Source organism: Pristiophorus japonicus, chromosome 18, assembly GCF_044704955.1.
Source record: "Pristiophorus japonicus isolate sPriJap1 chromosome 18, sPriJap1.hap1, whole genome shotgun sequence".
In the NCBI taxonomy this organism is placed as follows: Eukaryota; Metazoa; Chordata; class Chondrichthyes; family Pristiophoridae; genus Pristiophorus; species Pristiophorus japonicus.
This window is the reverse complement of record NC_091994.1, coordinates 3,660,959-3,686,026: the sequence shown is the minus strand read 5'-3', so window position 1 is coordinate 3,686,026 and position 25,068 is coordinate 3,660,959. Positions and strand designations below refer to the sequence as shown.

General features: G+C 51.8%; 1 protein-coding gene across 1 annotated transcript in view; it reads right to left on the bottom strand.

The window, feature by feature from the left end:
- Nucleotides 1-11,499: 11,499 nt before the first annotated feature.
- Nucleotides 11,500-25,068, bottom strand: part of LOC139229107 (anoctamin-8-like) — a 99,812-nt gene continuing 86,243 nt past the window's right edge. Inside the window, exons 15-19 of the mRNA XM_070860767.1 lie at nucleotides 22,325-22,516; nucleotides 21,153-21,284; nucleotides 17,481-17,591; nucleotides 13,166-13,757; nucleotides 11,500-13,048 (exon numbers count right to left, since the gene is read on the bottom strand). Of these exons, the coding sequence (XP_070716868.1) occupies nucleotides 12,918-13,048; nucleotides 13,166-13,757; nucleotides 17,481-17,591; nucleotides 21,153-21,284; nucleotides 22,325-22,516 (1,158 nt within the window). The 3' untranslated portion in view covers nucleotides 11,500-12,917. The remainder of the gene's footprint in view (nucleotides 13,049-13,165; nucleotides 13,758-17,480; nucleotides 17,592-21,152; nucleotides 21,285-22,324; nucleotides 22,517-25,068) is intronic.

Here is a 25,068-nt window from a genome sequence, read left to right as displayed (position 1 = left end):
CTCCCCGATTTCCATCGCTCCACCATCGGTGACCGTGCCTTCAGCTGCCTGGGCCCCAAGCTCCCTAAACCTCTCCGCCTCTCGCTCTTTAAAAGCTTTTGGTCATCTGTGAAGCACCTTGGGGCATTTTACTGTGTTAACGGTGCAATATAAATGCAAGTTCTGAGGGGTGGAATGAACTCCCATTTGTTTGTACACTTTTACTTTTTTTAATGCAGCCTTACAAAAATTTGCATGAAAATGAACAGAGTTTAAAAACCTCTACATCAGTAAAGTGCAAGGAGCGGTGATGAGGAGACTTGATTTGCTGGTACTTTGTTCCTGTGTAAATGTGCCACAAATGTCTGTATTTACATCGCATCGCCCGACAGCTCACTCCGCTCCCGAACCAGGACTGTGGGGACCCTGCTCCTGAACCAGGATTGCGGGGACCCTGCTCCCGAACCAGGACTGTCGGAATCCTGTTCCCGAACCAGGACTGTCGGGATCCTGTTCCCGAACCAGGACTGTGGGGATCCTCATCCTACACTAGGACTGCAGGGATCCTGCTCCCGAACCAGGACTGTGGGGATCCTACTCCCGCACCTGGACTGTCAGGATCCTGCTCCCGAACCAGGACTGTGGGGATCCTCATCCTTCACCAGGACTGTGGGGGACCCTGCTCCTGAACCAGGACTGTCGGGATCCTGCTCCCGAACCAGGACTGTCGGGATCCTGCTCCCGAACCAGGACTGTCGTGACCCTGCTGCTCCTCCTACGAGAAGGGATTGAGTAGACGAGGCCAATATTCTCTAGAGTTTAGAAGAATGAGAGGTGATCTCATTGAAACATACAAAATTCTTACAGGGCTTGACAAGGTAGATGCAAGGAGGATGTTTCCCCCCGGGCTGGGGAGTCTAGAACCAGGGATCACAGTCTCAGGATAAGGGGTCGGCCATTTAGGACTGAGATGAGGAGAAATTTCTTCACTCAGAGGGTGGTGAATCTTTGGAATTCTCTGCCCCAGAGGGCTGTGGAGGCTCAGTCTCGGAGTATATTCAAGGCTGGGATCGATAGATTAAGGGAATCGAGGGATATGGGGACAGTGCAGGGAAGTGGAGTTGAGGTCGAAGATTAGCCATGGTCTCATTGAATGGCGGAGCAGGCTCAAGGGGCCGAATGGCCAACTCCTGCTCCTGATTCTTATGTTCTTACCGGAGTGTCGGGATCCCGCTCCTAGACCGGCAGAACACTGTCTGCCTGTAGTTTGTTGCCGTTAACAATTCCCCCGATTTAAAGTTTGATGAGAACCTTTGATAGCAAGAGCTCGCAACTTGTGACTGTTATCTTCGCCAACAGCTCCTTAGATATCTTGGTGTGTGTTTTGTTTTGTGGCGTTATTGGTTACCGAGAACAAATACTTGTAATGGGGCGGGCTTGTAATACTGGTGAGAAATGAAGCAATTTTCAAGAATTATTACACTGAAATAAACCTCTTCATTGTAATAAACGTCTTTCGGATGAGACGTTAAACCGAGGCCCCGTCTGCTCTCAGGTGGATGTAAAAGATCCCATGGCACTATTTGGAAGAAGAGCAAGGGAGTTCTCCCCGGTGTCCTGGGGCCAATATTTATCCCTCAATCAACATCACTGAAACAGATTATCTGGTCATTATCACATCGCTGTGTGTGGGAGCTTGCTGTGCGCAAATTGGCTGCTGTGTTTCCCACATTACAACAGTGACTACATTCCAAAAGTACTTTAATGGCTGTAAAGCGCTTTGAGACTTCTGGTGGTTGTGAAAGGCGCTATATAATTGCAAGTTCTTTATTTTTAAGATGACCCTTCTCCTTTATTCCTCCTGTGCGTTCCTTACTATCCTAAGGGGGTGCAGGGACAGCGAGACCTGGGGGTATATATGCACAAATCATTGAAGGTGGCAGGGCAGGTTGAGAAAGCGGTTAAAAAAGCTTACGGCATCCTGGACTTCATAAATAGAGACACAGAGGACAAAAGAGTGGAAGTTATGATGAACCGTCATAAGACATTGGTTCGGCCTCAGCTGGAGTATTGTGTCCTGTTCTGGGCCCCGCACTTTCTTCTTCATCATCATCATCATCGGCAGTCCCTCGGAATCGAGGAAGACTTGCTTCCACTCTAAAAATGAGTCCTTAGGTGGCTGAACAGTCCAATACAAGAGCTGCAGTCCCTGTCACAGGTGGGACAGACAGTGGTTGAGGGAAGGGGTGGGTTGGACTGGTTTGCCACACGCTCTTTCCGTTGCCTGCGCTTGATTTCTGCATGCTCTAAAACACACTTTAGGAAGGATGTGAAGGCCTTAGATTGGGGAAGTTGTGATGGTAGATATCATACTGCTCCTCAGTCACTGTAACGTTACAGCCTTTCATAAGAGGCAAGTTGGCATCGGACATTCTGTATAGATCTTGCCCCCTACTGCATGTCGCAGCATGAGAGGAAAGGACTGAGGCCCACCTAGGCTGTGTCGAGCCCCCCAGGGCTGTCTCAAGCCCCTCAGGGCTGTGTCGAGCCCCCCAGGGACCACTGTTTGGCAGTTCAACACTCCGTCAGCACTGCACTGGAGCAGCAGCCTGGGATTAGTGCTCAGGTCTCGGGAGTGGAGACTTGAACCCACGACCTACGGATCTGCAGAGGACACTGGGAGAACTCCCCGCTCTTCAAATAGTGGCAGCCAGATCTTAAATATCCACCTGACCCGGCAGACGGGTGCTGGGAGAGCTGATCGAGACTTCCGGAAATACATGAAGAACGTGCGTCAATGCCAAGGCGAATGGCTCAGTTGGTCGATGCACCGTCCGGTGTGGAACTCTGCCGTTGGGACCAGGAGCGCTGGGCACTGACTCCGCACTGCCCGTGCTCACCCGCGCCACACCCACAGTGAATGCTCGTCGATAGGGGTTGTGTGGGGAGGGTGTGTGTGTGGGGGGTGGTGTGTGTGGGGAGGGTGGGTGTGGGAGGAGGTGTGTGTGGGGAGGGGGGGGTGTGTGCGTGGGGAGGGTGTGTGTGGGAGGGGGTGGGGAGGGGGGTGTGTGCGTGGGGAGGGTGTGTGTGGGAGGGGGTGGGGAGGGGGGTGTGTGCGTGGGGAGGGTGTGTGTGGGAGGGGGTGGGGAGGGGGGTGTGTGCGTGGGGAGGGTGTGTGTGGGAGGGGGGTGTGTGCGTGGGGAGGGTGGGTGTGTGGGGAGGGGGGTGTGTGCGTGGGGAGGGTGGGTGTGTGGGGGGGGGTGTGCGTGGGGAGGGTGGGTGTGTGGGGGGGGGTGTGTGTGGGAGGGGGGGGTGTGTGTGGGAGGAGGTGTGTGTGGGAGGGGGTGGGGTGTGTGCGTGGGGAGGGTGGGTGTGTGGGGGGGGGTGTGTGTGGGAGGGGGGTGTGTGCGTGGGGAAGGTGTGTGTGGGAGGGGGTGTGTGGGAGGAGGTGGGTGTGGGAGGGTGGGTGTGTGCGTGGGGAGGGTGGGTGTGTGCGTGGGGAGGGGTGTGTGTGCGTGGGGAGGGTGGGTGTGTGCGTGGGGAGGGAGGGTGTGTGCGTGGGGAGGGTGTGTGTGGGAGGAGGTGGGTGTGGGAGGGGGGTGTGTGCGTGGGGAGGGTGGGTGTGTGCGTGGGGAGGGTGTGTGTGGGAGGAGGTGGGTGTGGGAGGGGGGTGTGTGCGTGGGGAGGGTGGGTGTGTGCGTGGGGAGGGTGTGTGTGGGAGGAGGTGTGTGTGGGAGGGGGGGTGTGTGCGTGGGGAGGGGGGGGGTGTGTGTGTGGGGGGGGGTGTGTGGGGGGGGTGTGTGCGTGGATAGGGTGGGTGTGTGGGGGGGGTGGGGAGGGGGGTGTGTGGGGAGGGGGTGTGTGGTGTGGAGGGGGGCTGTGGGGTAATTGGGCTCGGCTGCGCTGCAGTTGTAGTTGAATGGCCCGTTGCCATTCATTGCCTGAGCAATGCTCTGGGCCAAGGTTTTGGAGGGGCAACAACGCCCCCAGGAACTGCACCCTAAAGGAGAGGAACGAGGGGGGGATAAAATAAAGTTAAATCTAGAGGCGTGGAGATTGTGATTTGGAATTGCGTCTCGGTGTGCGAGGAGGTGCAGCTCTCTCTAACAGTAACACATTGCTTTGGATCAGTAATGCCTTTCTGAGCCATATCAAAAAATCTCATGTTTAACCAGAAGAGACAGACAATAAAATATACACAATAATCACCGGCAACACCACGCACTGGGACCAGGAGTCGCTGGAACCCCACAGCCGTTTGCCGAGGTCTCGTACACCTGTAGTTCGCGTGGCCTCCCTTGTAAAGCCGAGGTCCATCAGTCACAAACGTAAAAATGCTGCTTCCTTTTATCCTGCCGTGGTTTTCCAGCCCGCGATACCGATATGTACGCACAGAGAGGTTCCACAATAGCCCAAACTCGCTGGACACTCCCAAGTCGAGGATGTTTGTACCGAGGAAGTGTTTGAAAGCCTCGCTGATCAAAAGCCGGGTTGAAGACTGCCTTCATCATCTGACAGGCTCCCTCGGTTTGGCAGCCCAGGTCACTGGACATTGAAACGTATAAGATTCTGAGTGGGTTTGACAGGGTGGATGCAGAGAGGATGTTTCCCCTCGTGGGGGAATCTAGAACTAGGGGGCATAGTTTCAGAATAAAGGGCTTCCTATTTAAAACTGAGATGAGGAGGAATTTCTTCTCCCAGAGGGTCGTGAATCTGTGGAATTCTCTGCCCCAGGGAGCTGTGGAGGCTGGGTCATTGAATATATTTAAGGTGTAGATAGATTTTTGATCGATAAGGGAGTCAAGGGTTATGGGGCGAGGGCGGGGAAGTGGAGCTGAGTCCATGATCAGATCAGCCATGATCTTATAAAATGGTGGAGCAGGCTCGAGGGGCCGTATAGCCGACTCCTGCTCCTATTATGTTCTGGAGCTGGCCTGTGACTCTATGCAGTGTGCCAGTGAGGTGAAACACCCCTTAGTGTCTGCAGCTCAGCTTCCTGTCAGCGGTGTGGCCAATACAAGCATCCCTTTCATGCTCAAAGCAAGAGTGGATGACAAACCGATCTGAGGGAACCATTGACTGGAGGGTTGTTAGTGCTGGGGGAAATGGGTCCATTTCTGGTGCCAGCATCAACCAGTCCCAGGTCGCGGTTGGCATCCTGCCCCAAACAAGGTCCCCCAGCCTCAATCTCGGAAGAGCAGCCATGGTCCCATTGCCCGAGTGCCACCTTGTGGCATCTGTGAATGGGGTGACCAGTTTGGTGCCAACTAGTGCTGAAATTGGGAGGAGTGCATAGGTAGATTGAATACAACTGACTGGGCCAAAAGGCCCTCTTCAAGCACCTTTACTTGGACTGCCAGCCGTGGCTCAGTGGGCAGCACTCTCGCCTCTGAGTCAGAAGGTTGAGGGTTCCAGCCAGACTCCAGAGACCTGAGCCCACAATCTAGGCTGACACTCCCAGTGCAGTACTGAGGGAGTGCTGCACTGTCGGAGGGGCAGTACTGAGGGAGTGCCGCACTGTCGGAGCGACAGTACTGAGGGAGTGCTGCACTGTCGGAGGGGCAGTACTGAGGGAGCGCCACACCGTTGGAGGGGCAGTACTGAGGGAGCGTCGGAGAGGCAGTACTGACGGAGCGCCGCACTGTCGGAGGGGCAGTAGAGGGAGCGCCGCACTGTCGGAGGGGCAGTACTGAGGGAGCGCCGCACTGTCGGAGGGGCAGTACTGAGGGAGCGCCGCACTGTCGGAGGCGCAGTACTGAGGGAGTGCTGCACTGTCTTGGATGAGACGTTAAACCGAGGCCCCGTCTGCTCTCTCAGGTGAACGTAAAAGATCCCATGGCACTATTGGAAGAAGAACATGGGAGTTCTCCCCGTTGTCCTGGGGCCAATATTTATTCCTCAACCAAAATCATTAAAAGACTGATGATCTAGGTCATTACCACATTGCTGTTTGTGGGAACTTGCTGTGCCGCGTTGCCTACATTACAACAGTGACTACACTTCAGAAAAACTGCTTCATTGATTGTAAAGCGCTTTGGGACGTCCGGAGTATAAATGCAATTTCTGTCTTGGGCAAAACCGAATGAAATGACAATGACCTAAATGAGGATGACACCATGAGTGCTGTGGTAATGTTTTTACCCAATCGATCAGCCGACAGACAACAGAAGGCAAGCGGCATGTCATTTTACACAAAGTTAAATAACGTTAGAGTTTTGATTCAGATCCAAGCGATATATTTAATCAGGTCCGTACTGGAACTTATATATATATATATATATATATATATACATATATGTTGAAAGAGTTTCTTGGTGGACAGAATATAATACATGCTTATATACAATATATACATTTATACATACAGAACCATAAGAAACCCGATTCATCATATACAGATATAGGATAATGGGAAGCTCGCTCTCAATTAGCACAGAACACAATCCAGTGGTTCTAACGACATCATTGTCTAAAAGAACAACGTTACAATCCATTGAGTATCAGCAGAACCTTGGGATTGACTAACGGCCTCAATCACGCGAGAGGTTGGATTTGGAATTCAGGGCTTCCCGGGCAGCGCGACGCTGGATGGGAGCACGCAGTCCGGAGGTTGAGGGATAGAGCTCAGCACAGCAGGAGTGTGATGGAATACTCCCCACTTGCCTGGATGAGTGCAGCTCCAACAACACTCGAGAAGCTCGACACCATCCAGGACAAAGCAGCCGCTTGATCAGCTCCCCATCCCCCACCCTCAACACTCACTCCCTCCACCACCTTCAACACTCACTCCCTCCACCACCGGCGCACCGTGGCTGCAGTGTGTACCATCTACAAGATGCACTGCAGCAACTCGCCAAGGCTTCTTCGGCAGCACCTCCCAAACCCGTGACCTCTACCACCTAGAAGGACAAGGGCAGCAGGCGCATGGGAACACTACCACCTCCACGTTCCCCTCCCAGTCACACACCATCCCGACTTGGAAATATATCGGCCGTTCCTTCATCGTCGCTGGGTCACAATCCTGGAACTCCCTCCCTAACAGCACTGTGGGAGCACCTTCACCACACGGACTGCAGCGGTTCAAGAAGGCGGTTCACCACCACCTTCTCAAGGGGCAATTAGGGATGGGCAATAAATGGCGGCCTTGCCAGCGACGCCCACATCCCGAGAATGAATTTTTTAAATCCCGAGTGACCCCCGGGTCCTGATGCCCCAGAAGGCACTCCTTCCACGGAAAGCCCCATCCCAGTGCGAGGAATTGCTCATTGCTTCCAACGAATGTTTGTGTCGACGTTTGCCATGTGCTTTCCCAAACTGCATGACCAAGAGTTCCGTGGGAATCCCGTGACTGATGGAAAAATAACCTGAAATGGGAACCTGGAGTTCACCGGGCGACAGGTGCAGTGCCTTTATTCACTTTTATTATTCATGCTGGGGATGTGGACGTTGCTGGCTAGCCCACCATTGATTGCGAAGGTGGTAATGAGCTGCCTTATTGATCCACTGTTCCTTGTAACGGTTCGGTACAACTGAGTGTCTCGCTGGGCCATTTCACAGGGCAGTTAATATTCAACCACATTGCTGTGGGTCTGGAGTCACATATCGGCCAGACCGGGTAAGGGCGGCAGATTTCCCTCCCTAAAGGGCATCAGTGAACCTGATGGGTTTTTCCGACAATTCAATAGTTTCATGGTCACCATTACTAACACTAGCCATTTATTCCCAGATTTATTTAATTGAATTTAAATTCCCCAGCCGCCGTGGTAGGATTTGAACTCTTATGTCTCCAGATCATTAGTCCAGTAACGTAATCAATATGCTACAGTTCCCAGTTATTTGTTGGTAATTTACTTTGAGCCCTGTTTATAAGTGTTTTTCTGATTCTGGGTCTGGAGTGTGCCTTCCATAAAGCTTCTGGTTAACTCGACGTATCTCACACAATCCTACAGCACAGGAGGAGGCCATTCGGCCCATCGAGCCTGTGCCGGCTCTGTGACACAGCGATCAGTCCCACTCCCCCTGCTCTTTCCCCACAGCCCGGCAAATGTTTCCCCATCAAGTATTTATCCAATTCCCGGTTTGAAAGTTACTATTGAATCTGCTCCCACCGCCCTTTCAGGCAGCGCGTTCCCGATCACAACAACTCGCTGCGTAAAAATATTCTCCTCATCTCCCCCTCTGGTTCAATCGCCGATTATCGTCAATCTGTGTCCCTCCTGCCCCGGGAACAGTCTCTCCTTATTTACTCTGTCAAAACCTCTCATGATTTTGAACACCTCTGTTAAATCTCCCCTTAACCTTCTCTGCTCTGAGAACAACCCCAGCTTCTCCAGTCTCGCCACGTAACTGAAGTCCCTCATCCCTGGGACCATTCTGGTCAATCTCCTCCGCACCCTCTCCAAGGCCCCGACATCCTTCCTAAAGTGTGGGGCCCAGAATTGGCCACAATCCTCCAGCTGGGACCGAACCCGTGATTTATAAACGTTTAGCAAAACGTTCTTGTTTTTGTACTCAATGCCTCAGTTAATAAAGTCCAGGATCGGAAGCACAGGCTGAGTGCGTGTCCGCTGCTATATTCTGTCAATGCAGGTGAAGCTACAACTACCCGTGTTCCCCCTTGACCTGCGATTGGCAGCCTGGGTCTTTGCCCTTACTACCCATCTCCTACAGTCTCTTCTGCTTGCCCTTGTGACACCGCTCTTCGCCCATATGTCTGCATGCATAACCAATCTTACCAAACATGCAAGTGCACCCTCCCTTCAAGACTACAAACCCCACTGTAGCCCGGGGATGCGAGCTCTCCCAGGGCTTTACAGGTAATGTGCTGCAATATTGATCAACACGCTCTCTGAGAATCGCTCACTCAAGTAATACGGTTCAAGAAGGTGGCTCATTACCACCCTCTCAAGGGCAATTAGGGATGGACGATAAATGCTAGCCATGCCCACATTCCATGAATGAATACAGCCCAAATGCCTTTCTAACAACCTTACACGGGATATACGGCACAGAACCAGGCCATTCGGCCCAACCAGTCCGTGCCGGCGTTTATGCTCCACTCGAGCCTCCTCCCGTCTTTCCCCATCTAAATCTATCGGCATAACCCTCTATTCCCTTCTCCCCCATGTGTTTATCCAGCCTCCCCTTAAATACATCGATACTATTCGCCTCAACCCCTCCCTGTGGCAGCGAGTTCCACATTCTCACCGCTCTCTGGGTAAAGAAGTTTCTCCCGAATTCCCTTCTCATCTTGTTCTGCCACCTTCAAAGATTTGCGTATGTAAACCCCGTAAGTTTCTCTGTTCCTGCACCCCCTTCGAAATGGTATCAAACTTCCAAAGAAGGAATTCTTTACCTCCAAAGGCAATCCAGCTAAACTGCAGGACATCGGTTTGATGTTACAACATAAATGATTTAACCGTGACCAGCTGCATTGTGTGTATGACACTCCGAGGCTAGCCTCGACACGGTACTATCATATTCACAACAAACGACCTGTCGCTCCCGCCCTGCCACAGAAACCTACAATCCTTCCATCCAACTACTTACTGAATGTCCCCTATCTTCCCACTCACTCGGGTTACCAACCCTCCAGGATCGCCCTGGAGTCTCCGGGAATCGAAGATTAATCTCCAGGAGACTGTCGGGAGTAAAAACCCGGGAGAAAAATCATAGACAGTGGGTGTGGAAAAAACATTGTGTTGTTTTAATCCATTTTCATTGAGCACTTTATTTCTTACTAAAGTATTGGAGATGGATGAGGGAGAAGACATTTGACCGGGTGAGGCGGCTGGAGGTCATGTGATGAAACCTCTCCAGGAATATGTCCAACAGAGCTGCTGACCCCACCCCTCCTCTCCCCTCCGCCTGAGCCCACCCCTCCCCTCGACCCTTCCCCTCCCCTCCGCCTGAGCCCACCCCTCCCCTCCCCTCCGCCTGAGCCCACTCCTCCCCTCGACCCCTCCCCTCCGCCTGAGCCCACCCCTCCTCTCGACCCCTCCCCTCCCCTCCGCCTGAGCCCACCCCTCCCCTCCGCCTGAGCCCACTCCTCCCCTCGACCCCTCCCCTCCGCCTGAGCCCACCCCTCCCCTCGACCCCTCCCCTCCCCTCCGCCTGAGCCCATCCCTCCCCTACGCCCAACCCCGACCCCACCCCTCCTCCCGACCCCACCCCTCGCCTCTGCCTGACCACACACCTGCCCTCCCGCCGACCCCGAACCCACTCCTCCCCTCCGGCCGACCCCTCCTCAACCCCACCCCTCCCCTCCCCTCCGCTCCCGCCGAGCCCACCCCTCCCCTCTGCCCGAACCCTCCCCTCGACCCCGAGCACTCCCCTCCCTTCTGCCTGACCCCTCCCTTCCACCCAACCTCACCCCTCCCCTCCGCTCGACCCCGAGCCCACCCCTCCTCTCGACCCCGATTCAGATACCAACCACTTGCCTTTCAACAGTTTCTACCTGAGTCCTTCTCGTCCTGTGTCTTATTTTAACTAAAGCAGCAGAAACGTGTTTATATATCGCACCTTTAATGTAGTGAAACTGGTCCCAGTGACAGAAATAAGACACCAAGCAGTGCAAGGCAAAGAGTTCGGGAAGGAGACCGATGGCTTGTTGGGAACGGTGGGCTTTCGGGGCGGCTTCTGAAGGTGGGGAGGGGTTTAGGGAGGGAATGGGGGGGGCGGTGGGTCAAAGCGGCTGAAACTTTGTCACTAAAGGGGGAGCAGATGAGGAGTGGGATGCGGGGGGGGGGGGGCGTCAGAGACGGCCCCTCGAGCCTGCTCCGCCATTCAATACGATCATGGCTGATCCGATCCTGGCCTCAACTCCACTTCCCTGCCCGCTCCCCACAACCCTTGACTTCCTTATCTTTCAAAAATCTATCAATGACCCAGCCTCCACAGCTCTCTGGGACAGAGAATTCCAAAGATTCACAACCCTCAGAGAAGAAATTCCACCTCATTTCCGTTTTAAATGGGCGGCCCCTTACCCTGAGCCTCGGAGTGCCTCAGAGGAGGAGAGAGTGCCAGAGAGGTTTAGGGAGGGAGTTCCAGAGTTTGGGGCCCAGGCAGCTGAAGGCACGGCCACCGATGGTGGAGCGATGGAAATCGAGGATATACAAGAGGCCAGAATTGGACTTGCGTTGTGTGGAGAGACTGGAGAAGCTGGGATTGTTGTCCTTAGAGCAGATAAGGTTAGGCGGAGGTTAGTAGAGTAAATAAGCATAAGCGGTTTCCTCTAGAAAGTGGGTTGGTAACCAATGATCGTAGATTTAAAATCATAGGCATACACAACGAATGGGCGGCCATTAGGTAACAGAGCAAGAAAAGAATTTGATTAACGGATACGATTCTGAGGGGGATTGACAGGGTAGATGCAGGGAGTTTGTTTCCCCCGGGCTGGGGAGTCTAGAACCAGGGGACACAGTCTCAGGATAAGGGGTCGGCCATTTAGGACTGAGATGAGGAGGAATTTCTTCACTCAGAGGGTGGTGAATCTTTGGGATTCTCTGCCCCAGAGGACTGTGGAGGCTCAGTCTCTGAGTATATTCAAGGCTGAAATCGATAGATTATTGGGAACTAAGATAATCGAGGGATATGAGGATAGCGCAGGAAAGTGGAGTTGAGGTCGAAGATCAGCCATGATCTCATTGAATGGCGGAGCAGACTCGAGGGGCCGAATGGCCGACTCCTGCTCCTTGTTCTAATGTTCTTAAACCCTGCCTCTTTGACCAAGCTTTTGATACCTGTTCTAATATCTCCTTATGCGGCTCGGTGTCAAATTCTGTTTGATAATCGCTGCTGTGAAGCCGCTTGGGACGTTTTACTACGTTAAAGGCGCTATATATGCACATGTTGTTGTTGTAAAATCCTCCGCATTCCTTCTCTGCCGCCCAAAGTCTCCACGATTTACCGCTCACTCACAGCCCAATTAAACACAGGCGAAGGAAGGGAGAGAGCGTGGGGAGCCCAGACTTTCAAACCACGATTCTAAGTTCGGGCCACATGCTCTCCGTAAATGACGCCTGGTTCTGTACACTTAAATTGGTGAAAATGTTTTCAATTCAGTTTTGCCCGACCGATGTTTTGGACGGAATCTCGGGCATGGATTATGCTGAGAGGTTGCGGAGTGAGATAAGGTGGCTCAAAATTGAGAAGAAAGTGATAAAAAATGTCCCTTGTATTAAAAGTAAACGGATGGGGAGGAGGAAAGGTTAACAGAAAATTCATCGCTGAACCCCCCCAACCCACCCCGGCAATTTAAAACCAAAACTCTCGATCTCGGTAAACACATGTCCTACTCTGACCATGTTGTACAAAAAAACCTGAAGATGAGCAGAATCCTGTTTATCACACACAGATTTCTATCCCTGAATATTAATTAATTTTTTTTTTTAAATATAAAGTTATAGCGAAAGAAACGGAACTGGTAAAGGATGTTTTTAAAACAGTTGGCACCTTCCTCGCCTTGAAGTTTGTGTCGGTCATAGAATCACAGAAACTTACAGCACGGAAGGGGGCCATTCGGCCCATCGTGTCCGCGCCGGCCGACAAAGAGCTACCCAGCCTAATCCCACTGTCCAGCTCTCGGTCCGTAGCCCTGCAGGTTACGGCACTTCAGGTGCACATCCAAGTACTACTTAAATGTGGTGAGGGCTTCTGCCTCTACCACCCTTTCAGGCAGTGAGTTCCAGACCCCCACCGCCCTCTGGGTGAAGACATTTCCCCTCAAATCCCCTCTAAACCTTCTACCAATTACTTTAACTCTATGCCCCCTGGTTGTTGACCCCTCTGCCAAGGGAAACAGGTCCTTCCTATCCATTCCATCCAGGCCCCTCATAATTTTACACACCTCAATAAGGTCTCCCCTCAGCCTCTTCTGTTCCAACGAAAACAAAAAATAAAACAGTCATGATCCTTTGCTTTAATCCCTGTCCTGTGTGTTAACGTTTGGGACTGGCGGACTCCTCTGAAGGGAGCGTGTTGGGGTCCTCGGAGTTTGCCGCCTCTGGGAGCCCGTTAAGGTCCGACCTGCTGGTGGCTTTATCGCCGCTTTCCAAGGAGGAGGCCCCTCCTCCCGTGCCGGCCCCGCCCCCTCCACTGGCCCCGCCCCCTCCCACGCTCGGCCCTCCTCCGACCCCGCCCCCTGCACTGGCCCCTCCCCCTAAGCCCGTGCTGGCCCCTCCCCCACCGCCTGCCCCTCCCCCGGCCTTGGGCTGGGTGGTGGTGGCCCCGTTGCCACCGGTCAAGCCAGCGGCGTCCGACTTGCCGAAGTTGAAGAGCTTGCCGGGGTTGAAGGGCTTGGCGGGCGACTGCACCTTCTCCTTCTCGGCCGCCGCCGCTCCGTCCTTCTTCCCCTCCGCCGGGGACTTGAGGAACTTGAAGCTGAGGAAGCCCGGCAGCTTGCTCTCGCTGGCCGTCGGCGACTGGGGGGATTTGGCGGTCAGGCAGCCCCCTCCTCCCCCGCCGCCCCCGGACAGGAACTTGCCCTGCAGCGGGATGATCTGCTTCAGCTTCATCACGTTGTTGGAGGCCAGCAGCGAGCTGGGCCGCTTGGGCTTCTCAGCGGGCTGGCCGGACGGGGCTCCCTTGGTCTTGCCGTGGGCCCGGCTGTGGGCGTGATCGGAGGACTGGGACCCCGCCTTCCCCTCCTCCTTCCCCGTCTCGTGGTCCTTCCTCGACTGCAGGTTCTCCTTCTGCTCCTGCCTGTGCTTCTCCTCTTCCTCCCGCTGCCTACGTTTCTGTTGTTGCTGGTAGTGTTGCTGTGCCTGTCGCTCGTGTTTCTGCTCGAAAGGTAAGGAAGATCAGTAAGAAGAAAAAAAAGACTTGCATTCATATAGCGCCTTTCACAAGAACATAAGAAATAGGAGCAGGAGTACGGCTCCTTGAGCCTGCTCCACCATTTAATAAGATCATGGCTGATCTGATCATGGACTCAGCTCCACTTCCCAGCCCACTCCCCATAACCCTTGACTCCCTTATCGTTCAAAAATCTGTCTATCGCCACCTTAAATATATTCAATGACCCAGCCTCCACAGCTCTCTGGGGCAGAGAATTCCACAGATTTACAACCCTCTGAGAGAAGAAATTCCTCCTTGAGCACAAAAGAAGCGTGCAAGACAGTATTTGAATGAAGAACAAAGGCTGTAGAATACGTGTCTTGAGGAAGAACTACAGGGAGGTGTTCGATCAGGCCATGCGAATCTTGGAGCCTACGACCAACTCGAACTGATCCCTCGAGAAGGACTGTATGTATACCAGCTGAATTTGGCGCACACTCATTGCGGGAAAGGAATTTTAAATCTGTAGTTTCTTTTTGATACTTTTTAAAACTGAACTCAGTATTGTTGAACTAGGGAACTTAAAGTCTTTTGATTATTTTGTCAGTATCAGCTGTGGCTCAGTGGGTAGCACACTCGCCTGAGTCAGAAGGTTGTGGGCTCAAGACAGCACACAAAAAATCTAGGCTGACACTCCCAGTGCAGTACTGAGGGAGATACTGTGCAACGGTCACCACACGTTAAAAAAATCCACACACAGGCATCTTCCAACCCCTCAGTTGGAGTTCAAGACTGGAACATCGGGTCCTTCATTGAAATATCTGTGAAATCTTGTGGAAGCAAGTCATCCTCGTTCGAGGGACCGCCTATGAGTACTGAGAGAGCGCCGCACTGTGGGAGGGGCAGTACTGAGGGAGCGCTGCACTGTCGGAGGGGCAGTACTGAGGGAGCGCTGCACTGTCGGAGGGGCAGTACTGAGGGAGCGCTGCACTGTCGGAGGGGCAGTACTGAGGGAGCGCTGCACTGTCGGAGGGGCAGTACTGAGGGAGCGCTGCACTGTCGGAGGGGCAGTACTGAGGGAGCGCCGCACTGTCGGAGGGGCAGTACTGAGGGAGTGTTGGAGGGGCAGTACTGAGGGAGCGTCGCACTGTCGGAGGGGCAGTACTGAGGGAGCGGCGCACTGTCGGAGGGGCAGTACTGAGGGAGCGCCGCACTGTCGGAGGGGCAGTACTGAGGGAGCGCCGCACTGTCGGAGACCAAAACTGTACGCAGTACTCCAGGTGTGGCCTCACCAATACCCTGTACAGTTGTAGCAGGACTTCTCTGCTTTTATACTCTATCCCCCTTGCAATAAAGGCCAACATTCCATTTGCCTTCCTGATTACTTGCTGTACCTGCATACTAACTGTGTGTTTCATACACAAGGCCCCCAGGTCCCTCTGTACTGAAGCACTTTGCAATTTTTCTCCATTTAAATTATACTTTGCGTTTCTATTTTTTCTGCCCAAATGGATAACCTCACATTTTTGTACATTATACTCCACCTCCCAAATTTTTGCCCACTCACTTAGTCTGTCTATGTCCCTTTGCAGATTTCTTATGTCCTCCTCACAATTTGCTTTCCCACCCATCTTTGTATCATCAGCAAACTTGGCTACATTACACTCGGTCCCTTCATCCAAATCATTAATATAGATTGTAAATAGTTGAGGTCCCAGCACTGATCCCTGTGGCATTCCACTAGTTACTGTTTGCCAGCTGGAAAATGACTCATTTATCCTGACTCTGTTTTCTGTTAGTTAGCCAATCCTCTATCCATGCTAATATATTACCCCCAACCCCGTGAACTTTTATCTTCTGCAGTAACCTTTTATGTGGCACCTTATCGAATGTCTTCTGGAAATCCAAATACACCATATCCACTGGTTCCCCTTTATCCACCCTGCTCATTACATCCTCAAAGAACTCCAGCAAATTTGTCAAACATGATTTCCCTTTCATAAAACCATGCTGACTCTGCCTGATTGAATTATGCTTTTCCAAATGTCCTGCTACTGCTTCCTTAATAATGGACTCCAGCATTTTCCCAATGACAGATGTTAGGCTAACTGGTCTATATTTTCCTGCTTTTTGTCTGCCTCCTTTTTTTAATAGCGGCGTTACATTTGCCATTTTCCAATCCGCTGGGTCCGCCCCAGAATCCAGGAAATTTTGGTAGATTGCAACCAATGCATCCACTATCTCTGCAGCCCCTTCTTTTAAGACCCTGGGATGTAAGCCGTCAGGTCCAGGGGACTTGTCCACCTTTAGTCCCATTATTTTACCAAGTACTACTTCTTTAGTGATAGTGATTGTATTAAGTTCCTCCCTCCCTACAGCCCCTTGATTATCCACTATTGGGATGTTTTTAGTGTCTTCTACCGTGAAGACCGATACAAAATATTTGTTCAATGTCTCTGCCATTTCCCTGTTGTCCATTATTAATTCCCCAGTCTCATCCTCTAGGGGACCAACATTTACTTTAGCCACTCTTTTCCTTTTTATGTACCTGTAGAAACTCTTACTATCTGTTTTTATATTTCGTGCTAGTTTACTTTCATCATCTATCTTCCCTCTCTTTATTATTTTTTTTAGTTGTTCTTTGCTGGCTTTTAAAAGTTTCCCAATCCTCTGGCCTCCCACTAGTCTTGGCCACTTTGTATGCCCTTGTTTTCAATTTGATACCATCCCTTATTTCCTTAGTTAGCCACGGATGGTTATCCCTTCTCTTACAGTCTTTCCTTCTCATTGGGATATATTTTTGTTGAGAGTTATGAAATATCTCCTTAAATGTCTGCAGCTGCTCATCAACCATCCCACACTTTAATCTACTTTCCACTTTAGCCAACTCTGCCTTCATACCTTCATAGGGTCCTTTATTTAAGCTTAGGACACAAAGGACTTCACAGCCAATGAAGTACTTTTGAATTGTAGTCACTGTTGTAATGTGGGAAACGCGGTAGTCAATTTGCGCACTGCAAGCTCCCACACACAGCAATTTGATAATGACTGGATAATCTGTTTTTTGTGAAGTTGATTGAGGGATAAATATTGACCTCAAGACACTGGGGATAACTCCCCTGCTCTTCTTCGAAATAGTGCCATGGGATCTTTTACGTCCACCAAGAGAGCGGACGGGGCCTCAGTTTAACATCTCATCCGAAAGATGGCACCTCCAACAGTGCGGCGCTTCCTCAGTACTGCCCCTCCGACAGTGCTGCGCTCCCTCAGTACTGCCCCTCCGACATTGCAGCACTCCCTCAGTACTGCCCCTCCGACAGTGCGGCGCTCCCTCAGTACTGCCCCTCTGACAGTGCGGCACTCCCTCAGGACTGCCCCTCTGACAGTGCGGCACTCCCTCAGTACTGCCCCTCCGACAGTGCGGCACTCCCTCAGTACTGCACTGGGAGTGTCAGCCTAGATTTTCTTATGTGCTCAAGTACCTAGAGTTGGGACTCGAACCCACAACCTTCTGACTCAGAGGCGAGAGTGCTGCCCACTGAGCCACAGGTGACACGTTGTTTCACGGGTTGGCAAATTCGACAAAGCGGTCGCGCAAAAGTAACAAAAGGGCCAAAGTATTTACATTTCACTCTGTTCCCCCTGTCAGTTCTAAATTTGTCGATCACGGCGAGAGTACGACAGTCAGCTAACAAGTGGAAACTGGACCCAAGGCAAGAATTTACCTTAAATGCCTCCCTCCGCTGATATTCCAACTTCGCCATTTCCTCAGCCACCCAGGCCGGAACATCCGGAATTGCGATCTGGAGCACATACTTCAGAAGGAACGCAAAGTGCTGCAGGACAGAGAACCAGGTTACTGTAACACTGATGTACCCCACACCCCTCACTGTAACACTGATATACGCCACACCCCTCACTGTAACACTGATATACCCCACACCCCTCACTGTAACACTGATATACCCCACACCCCTCACTGTAACACTGATATACCCCACACCCCTCACTGTAACACTGATATACCCCACACCCCTCACTGTAACACTGATATACCCCACACCCCTCACTGTAACACTGATATACCCCACACCCCTCACTGTAACACTGATATACCCCACACCCCTCACTGTAACACTGATATAGCCCACACCCCTCACTGTAACACTGATATACCCCACACCCCTCACTGTAACACTGATATACCCCACACCCCTCACTGTAACATTGATATACCCCACACCCCTCACTGGAACACTGATATACCCCACACCCCTCACTGGAACACTGATATACCCCACACCCCTCACTGTAACACTGATATACCCCACACCCCTCACTGTAACACTGATATATCCCACACCCCTCACTGTAACACTGATATACCCCACACCCCTCACTGTAACACTGATATAGCCCACACCCCTCACTGTAACACTGATATAGCCCACACCCCTCACTGTAACACTGATATACCCCACACCTCTCACTGTAACACTGATATACCCCACACCCCTCACTGTAACATTAATATACCCCACACCCCTCACTGTAACACTGATATACCCCACACCCCTCACTGTAACACTGATATACCCCACACCCCTCACTGTAACACTGATATACCCCACACCCCTCACTGTAACACTGATATATCCCACACCCCTCACTGTAACACTGATATACCCCACACCCCTCACTGTAACACTGATATACCCCACACCCCTCACTGTAACACTGATATACCCCACACCCCTCACTGTAACACTGATATACCCCACACACCTCACTGTAACACTGATATACCCCACACCCCTCACTGTAACACTGATATACCCCACACCCCTCACTATAATATTGATATACCCCACACCCCTCACTGTAATACTGACATACCCCTCACTGTAATACTGATATACCCCACACCCCTCACTGTAACACTGATATACCCCACACCCCTCACTGTAACACTGATATACCACACACCCCTCACTGTAATAGTGACATACCCCTCACTGTAATACTGATACACCCCACACCCCTCACTGTAACACTGATATACCCCACACCCCTCACTGTAACACTGATATACCCCACACCCCTCACTGTAACATTGATATACCCCACACCCCTCACTGTAATACTGATATAATCCACACCCCTCACTGTAACACTGATATACCCCACACCCCTCACTGTAATACTGATATACGCCACACCCCTCACTGTAATACTGATATACCCCACACCCCTCACTGTAACACTGATATACCCCACACCCCTCACTGTAATACTGATATATGCCACACCCCTCACTGTAATACTGATGTACCCCACACCCCTCACTGTGACACTGATATACCCCACAACCCTAACTGTAACACTGATATACCCCACACCCCTCACTGTAACACTGATATACCCCTCACTGTAACACTGATATAGCCCACACCCCTCACTGTAACACTGATATAGCCCACACCCCTCACTGTAGCACTGATATACCCCACACTGTAACACTGATATACCCCACACCCCTCACTGTAACACTGATATAGCCCACACCCCTCACTGTAACACTGATATAGCCCACACCCCTCACTGTAACACTGATATACCCCACACCTCTCACTGTAACACTGATATACCCCACACCCCTCACTGTAACATTAATATACCCCACACCCCTCACTGTAACACTGATATACCCCACACCCCTCACTGTAACACTGATATACCCCACACCCCTCACTGTAACACTGATATACCCCACACCCCTCACTGTAACACTGATATATCCCACACCCCTCACTGTAACACTGATATACCCCACACCCCTCACTGTAACACTGATATACCCCACACCCCTCACTGTAACACTGATATACCCCACACCCCTCACTGTAACACTGATATACCCCACACACCTCACTGTAACACTGATATACCCCACACCCCTCACTGTAACACTGATATACCCCACACCCCTCACTATAATATTGATATACCCCACACCCCTCACTGTAATACTGACATACCCCTCACTGTAATACTGATATACCCCACACCCCTCACTGTAACACTGATATACCCCACACCCCTCACTGTAACACTGATATACCACACACCCCTCACTGTAATAGTGACATACCCCTCACTGTAATACTGATACACCCCACACCCCTCACTGTAACACTGATATACCCCACACCCCTCACTGTAACACTGATATACCCCACACCCCTCACTGTAACATTGATATACCCCACACCCCTCACTGTAATACTGATATAATCCACACCCCTCACTGTAACACTGATATACCCCACACCCCTCACTGTAATACTGATATACGCCACACCCCTCACTGTAATACTGATATACCCCACACCCCTCACTGTAACACTGATATACCCCACACCCCTCACTGTAATACTGATATATGCCACACCCCTCACTGTAATACTGATGTACCCCACACCCCTCACTGTGACACTGATATACCCCACAACCCTAACTGTAACACTGATATACCCCACACCCCTCACTGTAACACTGATATAACCCACATTCCTTACCTGCAACATCACCACCCCTGACCCTCGCTGAGCCCTTTACCGCTGACGTTCACTGTCCTCTGACCCTCGCTGCGCCCCAGACATCTGACCATCTCTATGGCCTCTGACCCTCACTATGCCTCTGACCCTCACTGTGCCTCTGACCCTCACTGTGCCTCTGACCCTCACTGTGCCCCTGATCCTCACTGTGCCCCTGACCCTCACTGTGCCCCTGACCCTCTCTCTGGCCTCTGACCCTCACTGTGCCCCTGATCCTCACTGTGCCCCTGACCCTCTCTCTGGTCTCTGACCCTCACTGTGCCCCTGATCCTCACTGTGCCCCTGACCCTCTCTCTGGCCTCTGACCCTCACTGTGCCCCTGACCCTCACTGTGCCCCTGATCCTCACTGTGCCCCTGACCCTCACTGTGCCCCTGACCCTCACTGTGCCTCTGACCATCACTGTGCCCCTGACCCTCTCTCTGGCCTCTGACCCTCACTGTGCCCCTGATCCTCACTGTGCCCCTGACCCTCTCTCTGGCCTCTGACCCTCACTGTGCCTCTGACCCTCACTGTGCCTCTGACCCTCACTGTGCCTCTGACCATCACTGTGCCCCTGACCCTCTCTCTGGCCTCTGACCCTCACTGTGCCCCTGATCCTCACTGTGCCCCTGACCCTCTCTCTGGCCTCTGACCCTCACTGTGCCTCTGACCCTCACTGTGCCTCTGACCCTCACTGTGCCTCTGACCCTCACTGTGCCCCTGATCCTCTCTATGGCCTCTGATCCTCACTGTGCCCCTGACTCTTACTATGCCTCTGACCCTCACTGCGCCCCCTTACCTCCAGGATGACCACGAGGACGATGGCCATCTCCGAGCTGAGCGAGGGGAAGAGGCGCTGCAGCTGGCCGCACTGTCCGATCAGGTAGCAGTTGACGATGATGGCCAACACGCCCATGGCCTCCATCACATTCTGCGGAGAAACAGCGACTGGCGGTGAGCACAATCCCAGCATCACTGGCACAGCACAGTGCACACAGGAATAGCAAGGCAGCACAGAGCACGCGCCAGTCAGCCCCTCGGTATATTGTAGGGAATAGCAGCCTGTATATAGTATAGAGAATAGCAGTCTCTGTGTATATTACAGAGAATAGCAGCCCCTGTGTATATTATAGAGAATAGCAGCCCCTGTGTATATTATAGAGAATAGCAGCCCCTGTGTATATTATAGAGTATAGCAGCCCCTGTGTATATTATAGAGAATAGCAGCCCCTGTGTATATTTAGAGAATAGCAGCCCCTGTGTATATTATAGAGAATAGCAGCCCCTGTGTATATTATAGAGAATAGCAGCCTCTGTGTATATTATAGAGAATAGCAGCCCCTGTGTATATTATAGAGAATAGCAGCCCCTGTGTATATTATAGAGAATAGCAGCCTGTGTATATTATAGAGAATAGCAGTCCCTGTGTATATTATAGAGAATAGCAGCCCCTGTGTATATTATAGAGAATAGCAGCCTGTGTATATTATAGAGAATAGCAGCCCCTGTGTATATTATAGAGAATAGCAGCCTGTATATATTATGGAGAATAGCTGTCCTTGTGTATATTATAGAGAATAGCAGACCCTGTATATTTAATAGAGAAGAGCACCTCCTGTGTATATTATAGAGAATAGCTGCTCCAGTGTATATTATAGAGAATAGCAGCCCCTGTGTATATTATAGAGAATAGCTGCTCCAGTGTATATTATAGAGAATAGCAGCCCCTGTGTATATTGTAGAGAATAGCAGCCCCTGTGTATATTATAGAGAATAGCTGCTCCAGTGTATATTATAGAGAATAGCTGCTCCTGTGTATATTATAGAGAATAGCTGCTCCTGTGTATATTATAGAGAATAGCAGCCCCTGTGTATATTATAGAGAATAGTCGGTGCTGTATCTATTTTCGAGGTTAGTTTCGCGACCATGCAAGGATGTGGTGACTGGACGAATGTGAATATTTCCCCTACCTGCCACTGACCGATGCTGTCCACTTTCTGGCCAAACGGCCTCTGGGAACCCGTGCACAGTTTGAAGGCGTCACTACGGATCTCGATCACGTTATTGATGAGGGCGCACATCGCAGCGAGGGGGAATGCGGAGGAGAAAAGCACCACATACCCAAACTGGATGAACATCTCCTGGTAATCCTGAAAAGTGTCCTGGAAAAAAAAGTGGAACAAAACTGAGTGAGAAGAAGGAGGGAAGCAGGGAGAGAGACGGGGAGGTTAAAGGGGAAGGAAATGTACGGACGGAGGAATGTAAAGGGAAGGGAGGGAAGGAAAGAGAGAGTGAATGGGAGAGAGACAGTGGGAGGGCAAATGAGAGATGGAAAGAGATAGAGGCAGGGAGGGAGAGAGGGCACGAAAGAGAGGGATGGATTAGAAAGAGGGAGAGAAAGGAGAAAGAGAGGGAGGAGTGACGGAAGGAAAGAGAAAGAGTGAGGGGAGAGAGAAGGGGACAGAGAGAGGGAGGCTGGGAACAAGATAGAAGGGGAGATAAAGGGTGGGAGAGATCAGATGGAGTGAGGTAGAGCAATGGTGCAGAGATAGGGAGGTAGGGGAGAGCCAGAGGGAGAAAGGAAGGAAGGGAGAGAGAGTGAGGGCAGGTAGAAGGAGGGTAAAAATAGCAGCACAAAGCAGACAGGAGGGAGAAACAATCGCGAGACGGAGGAAAGTCTCTCCCTGGAATTCCGTCCCTACACCCAACTGTTTCTTGACCTCTCCTCCTCCTTTGAGAACATCTGCCGTGTCTTAGTGGTAACACTCTCGTCTCAGTCAGGAGGTTGTGGGTTTAAGTCCCACTCCAGAGACTTGAGCACAAAAATCCAGGCTGATGCTCCCAGTGCAGTACTGAGGGAGTGCTGCACTGTCGGTGGGGCAGTACTGAGGGAGCGCCGCACTGTCGGAGGGGCAGTACTGAGGGAGCCCCGCACTGTCGGAGGGGCAGTACTGAGGGAGTGCTGCACTGTCGGTGGGGCAGTACTGAGGGAGCGCCGCACTGTCGGAGGGGCAGTACTGAGGGAGCCCCGCACTGTCGGAGGGGTAGTACTGAGGGAGTGCTGCACTGTCGGAGGGGCAGTATTGAGGGAGCGCCGCACTGTCGGAGGGGCAGTACTGAGGGAGCCCCGCACTGTCGGAGGGGCAGTACTGAGGGAGCCCCGCACTGTCAGAGGGGCAGTATTGAGGGAGCGCCGCACTGTTGGAGGGGAAGTACTGAGGGAGCCCCGCACTGTCGGAGGGGCAGCACTGAGGGAGCGCCGCACTGTCGGAGGGGCAGTGCTGAGGGAGCGTCGCACTGTCGGAGGGGCAGTACTGAGGGAGCGCCGCACTGTCGGAGGTGCAGTACTGAGGGAGGGCTGCACTGTCGGAGGGGTAGTACTGAGGGGGTGCTGCACTGTCGGAGGGGCAGTACTAAGGGAGTGCCGCACTGTCAATCTACCCTCTCTATTCCCCTTAACATCCTGAAAACTTCGATCAGATCGCCCCTTAACCTTCTAAATTCTTGGGAATACAACAACTTTACCTGGGAGTGTGGGTATCATTCTGGTAAACCCACACTGCACTCCCTCCAAGGTCAGTATACCCTCCCTAAGGTGCGGGGCCCAGAACTGCTCACAGTGCTCCAGGTGTGGTCTAACCAGGGCTTTGTACAGCTGCAGCATAACCTCTACCCCCTTGTATTCCAGTCCTCGAGATATAAAGGCCAGCTTTCCGTTGGCCTGTTTGATTATTCTCTGTACCTGTCCATGACATTGTGATGATCGATGTACCTGAACCCCCAAAATACCTTTGGGCCTCCCCTGTTTGAGCCTTTCACCATTTAGACAGTCCCTTGTTCTATCCTTTTTGGTCCAAAGTGGATGACCTCATATTTGCCTACATTTATAGAATCACAGAAATTTACAGCACGGAAGGAGGCCATTCGGCCCATCGTGTCCACGCCGGCCGACAAAGAGCTATCCAGCCTAATCCCACTTTCCAGCTCTCGGTCCGTAGCCCTGTAGGTTACAGCACTTCATAGAAACATAGAAAATAGGTGCAGGAGTAGGCCATTCGGTCCTTTGCGCCTGCATCACCATTCAATAAGATGATGGCTGATCATTCACCTCAGTATCCCTTTTCTGCTTTCTCTTCATTCCCCTTGATCCCTTTAGCCGTAAGGGCCACATCTAACTCCCTGTTGAATATATCCAATGAACTGGCCTCAACAACTCTCTGCGGCAGGGAATTCCACAGGTTAACAACTCTCTGAGTGAAGAAGTTTCTCCTCATCTCAGTCCTAAATGGCCTACCCCTTATCCTAAGACTATGTCCCCTGGTTCTGGACTTCCCCAACATCGGGAACATTCTTCCCGCATCTAACCTGTCCAGTCCCGTCAGAATCTTCTACGTTTCTATGAGATCCCCTCTCATCCTTCTAAACTCCAGTGAATAAAGACTCAGTTGATCCAGTCTCTCCTCATATGACAGTCCAGCCATCCCGGGAATCAGTCAGGTGAACCTTTGCTGCACTCCCTTAATAGCAAGAACGTCCTTCCTCAGATTAGGAGACCAAAACTGAACACGATATTCCAGGTGAGGCCTCACTATGGCCCTGTCCAACTGCAGTAAGACCTCCCTGCTCCTATACTCAAATCCTCTCGCTATGAAGGCCAACATGCCATTTGCCTTCTTTACAGCCTGCTGTACCTGCATGCCACCTTTCAATGACT